This window comes from Thecamonas trahens, assembly GCF_000142905.1.
Source record: "Thecamonas trahens ATCC 50062 unplaced genomic scaffold supercont1.42, whole genome shotgun sequence".
Taxonomy (NCBI): domain Eukaryota; order Apusomonadida; family Apusomonadidae; genus Thecamonas; species Thecamonas trahens.
The window spans coordinates 172,713-184,005 of record NW_013657638.1 but is presented as its reverse complement, the minus strand read 5'-3'; the positions used below and the strand labels follow the sequence as shown (position 1 = coordinate 184,005).

Here is an 11,293-nt window from a genome sequence, read left to right as displayed (position 1 = left end):
TACGCCGGGGGGGGGGGCGACTCAATGATTAATGAATGCAGAAATAATTGTTGGTAGGTGGCACGTTCTTCAAACCTTGGTGATGGTGAATGATGGTGGTCTGTGGGGTGGTGAGTGGCTGTGCGGGTGGTTTGTGCGGGGGAGGGGGGGGGGGGAGGGGGGGGGCGAGTCAGGCACGCGACTGGCGACTCGCGCACGCCAGTCACACACTCCCTTGCTATCGTCACACGCACCTGCATCTCTACCTACCAAGCTTCATGAGCTCCGAGTGCCCGACGGTGGGACGGACATGTGTGGAGAGTGTGGCAGGGTATGGCAAGAACCTCTCGTGGTTCCCTGTGCCTGTGGTGGTTCATCTCGCCTCCATGTCGCTCATGGTCGTCCTCTTTGTGGCTATGACCGTAGCTGACATGCGTGGGCCATCACACGCTCCCGGCTCGCATCGCCTCCCACCAAAGTACGGCATCTCAGTCGCTCCCATTGTTCGCACCCTCTCGGCGCTCTCGTTCATCATCTCGCTCCCGCCTGTGGCGCTCTTCTACTTTTATCACGACTACGATGTCGAGCTGGCCTGCACCTTTGCGCCGCAGATCCCGTTCCTCCAGCTTGTGGTCGACACCATCATTCTGGCCATCGTCATCACCTTTTTCACCGTCCGCGCCGCTGCCATCGACAAGTTTATGGCTTCGGCACCATTTGCAGAGGTCAAGCCGCTTACCCGCGCTCTTGTCTTTCCCACTGGCCGCGCCGGCTTTGCTGTCCGCGTCGCCAAGACGCTCGGCGCCATCCCGCGATCGCCCGACGATCCGGCTCCGCTGGCCGACGAGTCGGAGAGTGACTCTGTCTCGGACGTCGCCGCGGGCCTCTCGAACTGGTCGGCGCGCCGGCTGCTGCAGAGCGACAATTCGCTGCCCTCGCGCCCGCGGCGGCTCAAGATCATCGCCGCCGACGCGTGGGCGTCAGCCACGACTCACGCCTGGGCCAAAGAAAACGTCCGCCGCGAGGGTCTCGACGCCACCCTCAAGGTCACTGACGTCCCACTCTCGTACCGGGATGCACTTCCGTACGATTCAGGCTCGATGGACCTTGTCTTTACGCCGTTCCTCCTTCTCAAGCTCGGCACTGCATTCGACAAGGACGCCAAGCGCCTCGCCGCCGGCGCCACCATCTTTCAGGAGATCAAGCGGGTCCTCCGCCCTGGTGGTCGCTGGATCCTCATCGACTTTACGTCACGGGCTGTCCAGGTCGCGCTCCATCTTGCCAACACTGTCGGCTACGGCTCGGTCATTGTCTCGGATGACACGTTTCGGTTCTCGTACAAGTCGGCCAAGTACATTGTGTGCACCAAATCGCTAGACGACACGTCGTCAGCGATCTTGCGCTCACGCCCGCGATCGCAGTTGTACACTCCGGGCTCGCGGTCGCGGCTCTCACCGGCATCGCCGTTTGGCTCGCTCAACGAGCCCGCGTCGGCCAACCTGTCGACCAACTCGCTCCCGACGGCCGACGACGACGGATGGGAGCTCTTTCCGTCGTCGGCCGCTCTCGACATGGCGGTCGCCTCGTTCTTCCACATTCCGCTCGCCTCTCGACTGGCCTTTCTCGGCGCGTTCGTCTTTGACATGGGCTTCTTTGCTCTTTGCATCGTCGTCACCGGCGCATACTTTCACGAGCTCCACCATCCGCGCCGCCTTCCTTACGACGTGCAATACTCGAGCATGATTGTCGGCTTTTGCGCCTCGGTCCCGCTATTCGAGTACATCCACCTGCTGGACATGTACTCGCGGATGAAGCTCCACGGCATACTTTTGGCCACGTTGCGCGCGTCTATCTCCGCTCCTTCACCGCCATGATCTTTGGCCTCATCGGCTGGCAAGCTGCCTTCTTTGCCATCCCCTTCTTCCTCAACCTCGCCATCGTCTGTAAGGTCTCGCCTTCCACCGCCCGCACCATCACCATAGCCGTCAACATCGGCGTTATCGTCTTTCTCGTCAAGGGCATCCCGGCCATCACCAAGGCAGTCCAGCGCTGCCGCGGGCCCGGCGATGACGACACACAAGCAGAATCCGAGACTCGTCCGTTGCTCTCGGCCTAGCTCCGGCCGTCCCCACACCCACACCTAGCCCAAAGGTCTTTGCCGGCAACCACCACTCGTCGTCACACCCACGCACACATGCCAGGTGGAAAACGGGCCCGGCGGGTACGGGCGGCACAAAGATCAAACGCCCGCGACAAGCACCGCGAAGAAGAAGCTGCCCGCAAGGAAAAGGTACGTTCTCCTATCTGCGACCTTCTTCATCCCCCCCCCCCCCCCTCCTCTCCCCGCCCGCCTCGCATCCCACCGCGGAACTCACCGTAGCCCCCCTTCACGTCGACCAGGAACGGGTGGCCAACATGTCCAAGAAGGAACTCGCGCGGTACAAGCGGGAGCAGAAGGAAAAGGCAGCACGTGCGCAGTGGGAGGCTGACCAGGAAGCTGCCGGCGCGGGCAAGGGCAAGAAGGGGAGCAAAGCCAGCTCGGGCAAGGGCAAGGCTGCGTCGGCCAAAGGCGGCCGTGCTGGCTCGGCGGCAGAGAAGAAGAAGCCCAAGTTCATGGGCCCATCGCCTGTCTCGCTCCTTAACGAGTACTGTCAGAAGAAGAAGCTCGACAAGCCGTACTTTAAGCGCGCCCGCGCTCGGCCGCCCAAGAACGCCCAGCAGGCAAGCTCGGCCCCAGCATCGGCCACGAGGAGCACCGGCAGCAGCAAAGGCAGTGGCAATGGCAATGGCAGCGGTAAGGGTAAGGGCAAGGGCAGCAGAAAGGGCGGCGATCGCGATGAAGGTGAGGGCTCGGGTGGCTGGCATCGCTGCAGGCTCATCCTCAAAGACTCGGGCGGCAAGTCGCGGACTTTCTGCACGCCCGAGTCGTACCCGTCGTTCGCCGAGGCCAAACACTACACGGCGGTCATGGGCCTCCACGCTCTACTAGGGCAGACCAATGTCCAGCGGTCGCTCGAGCCCAAGTTCCAGAAGTTCTGGTCCTCGCTCAAGGACGAGGAGGCGCGCAACGAGATCCATCAGCAGCGCAAGGAGCAGAGCCTTGAGCGCCGCCGCGAGGCCGAGATCCGCGCTCGCAAGCTCGAGGACGCGCTCCCGCGAGTCCTGCTCTCGGCCGAGGCCCAAGCTTCTATCGAGTCCACTCTCTCTTCGAGCGCTTCCAATGCGTGGTGGGACGCCGACGCTTCGGCAGCCTCGTCGCAGAGCTTGGCCGAGCTACCAGAGCTTCCGCAAGCTGTCGAGCGCAAGCTGGCCAAGCTCGGCTTTGGCATCGAGCTCGTCACCTCGGCTCGCGCTGCTGCCTGCTCCAACGACTTTGACGTCCTCCGCGACTGGCTCATCATGAACGTCGCCGACGACCTGCTGCCCGAGCAGTACGCGCCCAAGCGCGGTATCAAAGTCATCACTGCGGCTGACAAGGTCAAGCTGGCCAAGGATGGGACGACTCGCGCAGGCCGAAGCTCAGGCGCGGCCTCGTCGACCTCGTCGTCGCGGACCGCCACTCCCGCGCCCGACACGGACATGCTCTCGGCTGCCCAGCAGTACCTGATGGGCGGGATGGACTCGTTCTTTGAGCGCGAGCCACTCGCGACTGCGCTTGCTTCCGCCGAAGCTGCAATGTCGGCAGCTGGCGCCGAGGCCGAAGACGCTCTGCCGCGACTCATTGACGCCACCGTCCAAGCGTACATGCGGAACCACGTGTGGTCCACTGCGACCCACCAGGCCATTGCCACCGCCGCTGCGGTGGCGGCGGCGGTATCGGACAGTAGCGACGACGACACCGATCCGATTGCCGACGAGGCCACCGTTCTCGAGTCGATCTACGACACACGGTTCCGCGCGCTTGCCCACGACCGATGGGAGCTCGACCTTGACTCGGGTACCCGGCTCCTTGTCTGGTTCCACCCCGGCCTCAACTACCCGCACGACCTGCCATCGCTCCTTGTCCTCAACTCCGATCTCAAACCGGAAGTCTCGACCCACGTCGTGCGCAAGGTAGCAGCCCATGCTGCCGAGCTCCTCGGTGGCCCGCTGATCTACGACCTTGTTGGCTGGATCGAGGACGAGTGGGACAACCTGCTGGCGGCGGCGTCTGTCTCGTCGCTCAATGCCGAGCTCGGCTTTGATGACGGCGACGACGAGGTGTCTGCCGGGGCATCGGCTATTGCGGCTGCAGCTGCAGCGAGCGGCGGAGGGGGCGACGGGCCGGGTGCCAGCACTCCGCTCGACTTTGCCGACCTCGGCTTTGCCCGGCCCGAGGACGGCGAACCCGACGACGAGGCTGTCATGCACCGGTCTCGGCGGAAGAGCAAGCGGAGCGGGCGGAGCGGGCGCGGGACAACGTCGATGTGGCCGTCGCTGGCGAGGGGACGCAGCAAGGCGGTGGCTGCCGAGTCGCGCAAGATCAAGGCGGCGATGGATGCCAAGGCCAAGTCGAGCTCCAAGTACAAGACCATGGTCAAGTTCCGCAAGCAGCTGCCGGCTTACAAGGCCAAAGACGAGGTGGTCTCGGCCATTAACTCGTCGTCCGTCGTGGTCATTTCCGGTGCAACGGGTTGCGGCAAAACGACCCAGATCCCCCAGCTTGTCCTCGACGACGCCATCCAGTCGGGTCGCGGGGCGGCGACCCGTATCATCTGCACGCAGCCACGGCGGCTGGCGGCCATTGGCGTCGCCGACCGTGTCGCCAAGGAGCGTGACTCGAAGCTCGGGACCGAAGTCGGTTACCACATCCGGCTGGAGACCAAGTTCTCCAAGGAGACTCGGCTTCTGTTCTGCACCACCGGCATTCTGCTGCGGTACTTGCAGGGCGATCCGCGGCTCGACTCGGTCTCGCACATCATGGTCGATGAGGTCCACGAGCGGTCGGTTCAGTCCGACTTTCTGCTCATTATCCTGCGCAAGCTGCTTGTGGCGCGTCCGGACCTCAAGATTGTGCTCATGTCCGCCACGCTCAACGCCGAGCTGTTCTCGGACTACTTTGGCGGAGTGCCTGTACTGTCTATTCCGGGGCGGACGTTCCCGGTCGATATTGTGTATCTCGACACCGTGGTCGACGCCACCGGGTACGTGATCAAGAAGAAGGACCGACGCAAGGGCTCGTCCAAGGCGCGTCCGGCGCTCAAGGGCACGTCGGCGGCCGAGGCTGCCGACGCGGCTGCTGCGTCAGACTCGGCGTCGGCGAGCGCACGCAACGGGTCGTCGACGGCGGCCAAGATCGCCAACTACAACGACGACGAGATCAACTACGAGCTCCTCGAGCGGCTGGTGGTCCACATCGACGAGTCGTACGGCGAGGGCGCAATCCTCATTTTCATGCCGGGTATGGCGGAGATTTCCAAGCTTGTGCGTGGCATCACCGAACGATTGCGGCGGGCGAGCGGCTCGCGGCGGCACAGCATCCACGCGCTCCACTCCTCGCTCCCGTCGGCAGCGCAGTCGGCCATCTTTGACCGGCCGCCGTCGGGCGTGCGCAAGATTGTAGTCTCGACCAACATTGCCGAGACCTCGCTGACCATCGACGACGTAGTCTACGTTATCGACACCGGCAAGGTCAAAGAGACGCAGTACGATGCGTCGGCCATGATGCAGGAGCTTGTCACGACCTGGGTCTCACAAGCCGGCGCCAACCAGCGTGCCGGGCGTGCCGGGCGTGTCCAGCCGGGCATGTGCTTCCGCGTCTACTCCAAGGGGCGGTTCGGCAAGATGCTCCCACAGCAGGTACCCGAGATCCAGCGGACGCCACTGGAGAACCTTTGCCTCCAGATCAAGTCGCTCGAGTTTATGGGCTCGATCCGCGGCGTGCTCGCCGACGCCATCGAGCCGCCCGAGGCTGACGCAGTCAACCACGCCATCAAGTTCCTGCAGGACATTTCTGCGCTGGAGCAGGAGGACGAAGACCGCATCACGGCGCTTGGCCGGCTGCTAGCGATGCTGCCACTGGACGTGGTGGTGGGCAAGGTTCTTCTCTACGGCGCGCTCTTCTCGTGCCTCGACCCGATTCTCACGGTGGCAGCGACGCTCGGGGAGCGGTCGCTCTTCTTCTCGCCGTTTGAGGAGCGCGAGGCGGCGTCGGCGGCCCACGCCAAGTTCCTGCGCGGCAAGTCGGACCTGCTCTCGGTCGCCAACGCGTACTCGGAGTGGGAGCGGATCCAGAACGGGTCGGGCTCGGCAGCGGCGAAGCGGTTCTGCGGCGAGAACTATCTCTCGGCCAACGGCATGCGGTCGGTACGGGCGATGAAGCACAAGCTCGCGCGGGTACTCCGTGACATGGGCTTTGGCGAGTCGGGAGCCGACCTCAACCGGTACGCGGGCAACGACCGCATGGTTGCGGCGGTGCTTGCTGGCGGGCTCTACCCGCGGATTGTCAAGGTCAAGCATCCGGACAAGGAGTACACCGAGACGACGTCGGGCGTGATTGTCAAGGAAAAGTACGATGCCAAGGCCATTCGGCTCTTCTCCAAGGCAGAGGGCCGGGTCTTCCTCCACCCGTCGTCGCTCCTCTTCTCCAACGACCGGTGGGAGCACCCGTTTGTGGCGTACTTTAACAAGGTCAAGACCTCGCGGATCTTCCTCCGCGACGCCATGATGGTCTCGCCGTACGCGCTACTCCTGTTTGGCGGCAAGATCGAAGTCCACCACGAAAAGTCGCACCTCACGGTCGACTCGTGGCTCCGTCTCAAGGCTCCGGCCAAGGTCTCGATTCTCTTCCGCTCGCTCCGGGCTGAGCTCAACCGGCTGCTCGACCTCAAGATTGCCGAGCCGCACGTGCCGATTGACCGGGCGCCCATTGTCGAGGTCATTGTCGGCCTCTTTACCAACGAGCCGTCGTCGTCGGTGTAGTCTTGCCGAGCCGCTGGATAGCTTTACTCAGCCTTGGGCTTTGCCGAAGGCTTTTCCTTGGAGCTGCTGCCGCCGGTGACGTAGCGGTGAAGGAAGAAGATAAAGAAGAGGACAAAGTAAGAGGCATACATGGCGAGGCCGGCGATCATGTTGGACGGGGCCTGGTGACAGGGCTTGTTGAGTGACCAGAAGTAGGCGACAGCAGCGGCGAGCGACATGCCCACCACCATCTGGACAATCTGCAGAATGGTGACGGCGATGGCCCACGAGGGGCGATGGCCCGCGGCGGCGAGAGCATAATACGAGTACATGATAGCATGTACAAAGAGATTGAGCGAGGCAAACCAGAGGCCTGGGGCTGCAGTTGTGGCGTACGAGTGGAGGCAGTAGGCAAGGACGGTGCAGTGGTGGTAGTAGTGCAGGAAGAGGAGCTTCTTCTTGCGGAGGATGATAAAGGCCGTGTCCACCAGCTCAGGGATCTTCGAGTAGATGAAGAAGAAGGTCCACAGTCCCGATGCGCCGAGCCCATACGAGTTCTTCGGCTCTGCACAGACAGCAAAGTAGAGCCCACGATGCGAGATCATCATGGCCAAGTGTGGCAGCAGTCTGGCAGCCCCGATGGCCGAGAACAGAGCCAGGCCTGCGTTCCAAGCAATGAGAGCGGTCTTGAGGCTAAAGGGTGAGCGGTTAGCCATGATGGCCTTACCGATGACGATGGCCAGCAGATAACCAGGAATGAATACAGCCATCAACCAGAGGTAGTGCTCGCCCGCAGCCGCCGAGGCAGCAATGCCATCAAACTCCAGCTCCCACTTTGTGTACAGGACCCGTGTCCATGGCCAGGCGTCGTAGACTTGTGCATGGATGGCGTGTCCACACCCGGCTGTTGTCCCGTCGCCCGACGGCCATGACGAGAGTGCCTCTTGGGTCATGGCGGGAGGGGTGTGTGGTGGCTGTGGCTGTGGCTGTGGCTGTGGCTGTGCCGGCTGGCGGGTGCTGACTCTGGCGGAGGTAGTCGAATGAAGGCTGTGTCGCCGTGACGGAACGGTGGCTGAGCGGGGGGAAGCCGCTGCTGGATGGATGGCTCTTGTGTCATTTCTTTGGGCCGACGCGGGATGGGGCGCGGGGCGGGATGGGCGCGGGGCGGGGTCATCGCCGAGGAAGGGATCCTGGAGGAGTGCGCGAGATGGCACTGGAAGAGGGAACGCTGGGATTGGAGCCCCGACGGGTGCGGTAGGACGAGTGCGTCGGCGGGGTGCCGCGTGGTGTGCCGGTTTGCGACGAGCCGCCGGTGACGTGGCGGGCGTGGAGCCTGCGGCGGACAAAGAGGCGGGTGAGCTCGGCAAGGCCGAGGATGTCGACCATGGTCTCGATGGGCTGCTCCTGTACACTGCCGCCGACGGAGCGTGACTCGACGTAGAGGGCACCGAGGGCGTGCAGTGGGACTTCGAGGCGGCGGGCAATAAGAGCGCGGAAGGCGCCCATGGTCGGCGATTGACCGACGGACATGGCGACGGCCACCAGGCGCGGCATAGGTGGGGCAGCACCTGGCGACTCGGGCTCCATCGAGACGGCGAGGCGGAGGGTTTGGCCGTTGACAGCGTAATCGGCCACGTTGCCCTTGGACGAGCGCGCGCGTGAGGCCATGATGGAGAGCGATGAGCGGCGCGCAGCATCGACAGAGAGCCTCCGCGAGGTAGAGACGGAGCCGCGGCGCGATGAACCAGCGCGCGGCGTGCCAGTGGCCGTCTCGTGACCGGCGTCGCCTTCGTTTTCCAGAACAGAGACGACAAAGCCGGGCATGCGATGGGCGTTCTTGTCGACAAAGGTGGAGAGCGAGTCGCGTCGCATGTTGGAGAGGTCGAGGTGGAGGGTGGCGAGGTTGGCGCCCGACGGACTCTTGCCACTTGCGAGGCCGTGCTGGGCGGGCGAGCGTGGCGGGGTACGGAACGAGGTGGTGAGGCCCATCGGTGAGCCGTGATCGCCGGTGTTGTACATCGACACCGACGAGCCCGAGTGGCGGGCGGCGGTGCTGAGCGAGGCGTGCATGTTGAGGCTCGCAGTGGTCCTCAGCTGCGCGCCGGCCGGCGAGGCACGGGCGATCTCCAGTGTCCGCTGCATCTGCTTGCGCACGTTGGCCTGTCGGACAATGGAGAGTGACTCGATCTCGTCCGGGTGCTGGACAAGGATTTGGACAAAGTCGGTCCGGGTGAGCATGTCGAGGTCGCAGTAGGTGAGGGCACGGATGGTGGCGGAGCGGACAGTGGTGTCATCGACAAGCGCGGCTTCGCCAAAGTACGCGCCCTGGCCGAGAGTGGCGAGCACGACCGAGCCGTCTGCGGTGACGACCTCGACCTTTCCGGCGATGATGACAAACATGCGGTCACCGAGCTCGCCCTGGCGGACAATGACCTCGCCAGGCGCAGCGGCCTGTGGGCGCAGCCGAGCAATGAGCTCGGTGATGAACGAGGCCGAGCAGCCGTCAAAGAGGTTGACCGAGGCCAGGATCTCGCGATGGAGGAAGAGGGCGACCTGTGTCCGGAGCGAGCCCGAGAGCTCCGAGAGGATGCGGTCTTCGTTGCGGACGGCGTGGTGGCGCTGCCATGCAAAGAGGTAGTGCTCGCGGATGGCAACCTGCATGACGTTCGGCAGCTGCCGGTAGCGCATGTAGTTGTTGACAGCGTCGATTTTTTCCTGGACCGGGTTGTGGGCCATGTGCTGGACGAGGAACGAGGTCGAACCGACGGCGTACGAGTAGGCGCCGACGCCGAGGGTGATGGAGAAGATGACAAAGACTTGCTCGACGGTGGTTCCCGGCACAATGTCGCCGAGACCGAGTGAGGCCACAGTCTGGATAGCCCAGTAGTACGAGGTGACGTACTGGTTAAAGACGTAAGAGTCTTCGATGCCGTAGATGCGGACCCAGGTCTGGGCGGACGCCGGTTCGAGGACAGCAGTGAGGAAGAAGAAGCAGGCGAGAAAGTGAGCAAGCACAACAATCATGACAAACAGCTTGATGAGCCGAAAGACGGCCGAGTTGACGTCAACGTGCGACTGGAACTTGCGGTACAGCCGCGAGAGCCGGAAAATACGCAAGAGTCGGACAAGACGGGCGAGTCGGATCATGCGCACAATCTTGGGCACCCGCAGCAAGTTTCGCTGCGAGGTACCCGAGCCGCCGAGGAAGAGCAGCGCAAAGAGATCGATGGGAAAGGCCGAAATAAAGTCGACGACAAACCAGGTCTTGAGGTAGTGCTGCGCAATGGCTCGCGGCTCGTAGATGAGCACGTTGCGCGAGGAAAAGTAGGCGGTGCGAAAGTTGAAGACAATGTCGACAATGAAGAAAAAGTCCATGGTGGTCTCCATGATAAAGAAGAAGCCCGTGGCCTCGACCGAGAAGCAGACGCGGAACGGAATGATGAGGACCATGTATACGAGGACAACCGCCATAACTGCGTCAAACGCCTGCCGCCACGGGTGGTTGGGATGGATGACCCATTTGTGGGGGACTCGGAACATCGAGCCGTACTCTTCGTCGTCCCAGCCTTCGACGCCTGGCAAGTCCTTCATAAACACCATCGACGACGACGACGACCGGCCTGTCGACAACGTCGAAACCGCCTCGGGTCGGTCTTTCAGCGGCGCCTGGTCCGGATCGGGCACAGCTCGCGGTTGCGGCTCACGACTGCTGCTGCTGCTGCCGGATGCACCGTGGTGCGCGCGTGGACTGAGGCTCGTCGCTGACCGCCGCGGCTTGGCAGCAACAGCCGCCGACTGGCGGTCCCTCTCCTGGGAGCCCGCAGAATCAGTTGCGATGCTCCCGGGAAGCTGAAGGTGGTGCGGCTTGGGACTCTTGGATGGCGAGGCCGAAGCAGCAGCGACTGCTTCCAGCGCCATCGCCGTGCTGACCCGGGCCGAATGCGGCGTGGTTGGTGAGTCGGGTGGCGACGAATCGGAGCTGGGATACTCTGTCTGCAGGAAGTCCATGGCTGTGCCGCCCTCACCGGCAGCAGATGCGCCAGCAGCATTAGCGTTCGGCGACGACGACAGTGCCGACGACGAGGAGGATGATGCTGGCGAGGACGAGGACGATGAGGACGATGATGGCGCCGAGTCACGGGTGTAGGAGAGGCGGAGCTTGGATCGGGGCATGGGTGCAGGCGAGGCGCGAGCGGGACTCGACGGGATGAACGACATGGCCGACGGCGAATCATCCGGAGCGACCGAGGAGACCGAGGGCAAGACGACTGACAACTCGCATGATCCCGATCCTGCCCGTGGAGTAGCCTCAGGCGAGCGGGCAGGACGCGGCGGACGGGCAGCTGTAGGCGAGTGCGGCGGGCGGGAGGAGGTTGGTGAACGAGGCGGTTGTCCCGCCCTGTCCGAGGTGGGCATGTATTGGGGGGAAGGGGGG

General features: G+C 63.5%; 3 protein-coding genes across 3 annotated transcripts in view; 2 read left to right on the top strand and 1 right to left on the bottom strand.

The window, feature by feature from the left end:
* Positions 1–250: 250 nt before the first annotated feature.
* AMSG_12174 (uncharacterized protein) lies at positions 251–6,952 on the top strand. The gene is made up of 3 exons (XM_013899796.1): positions 251–1,816; positions 2,218–2,269; positions 2,380–6,952. The coding sequence occupies exons 1-3, from the start codon at positions 258–260 to the stop codon at positions 6,877–6,879; spliced, it is 6,111 nt and encodes a 2,036-aa protein (XP_013755250.1). The 5' UTR covers positions 251–257; the 3' UTR covers positions 6,880–6,952.
* Positions 6,889–11,136, bottom strand: AMSG_08511 (hyperpolarization-activated ion channel). Its single transcript, XM_013899741.1, has 3 exons — positions 10,829–11,136; positions 8,176–10,783; positions 6,889–7,691 (listed from the first exon to the last, which is right to left on the bottom strand). Exons 1-3 carry the CDS (start codon positions 11,074–11,076, stop codon positions 6,903–6,905), a joined length of 3,645 nt encoding a protein of 1,214 aa, XP_013755195.1. The 5' UTR covers positions 11,077–11,136; the 3' UTR covers positions 6,889–6,902.
* The window catches only part of AMSG_08510 (uncharacterized protein), a gene marked incomplete at both ends in the record, with an annotated part of 1,851 nt that continues 1,623 nt past the window's right edge, over positions 11,066–11,293 (top strand). The window contains one exon of the mRNA XM_013899740.1: positions 11,066–11,156. Within this exon, the coding sequence (XP_013755194.1) occupies positions 11,066–11,156 (91 nt within the window). The remainder of the gene's footprint in view (positions 11,157–11,293) is intronic.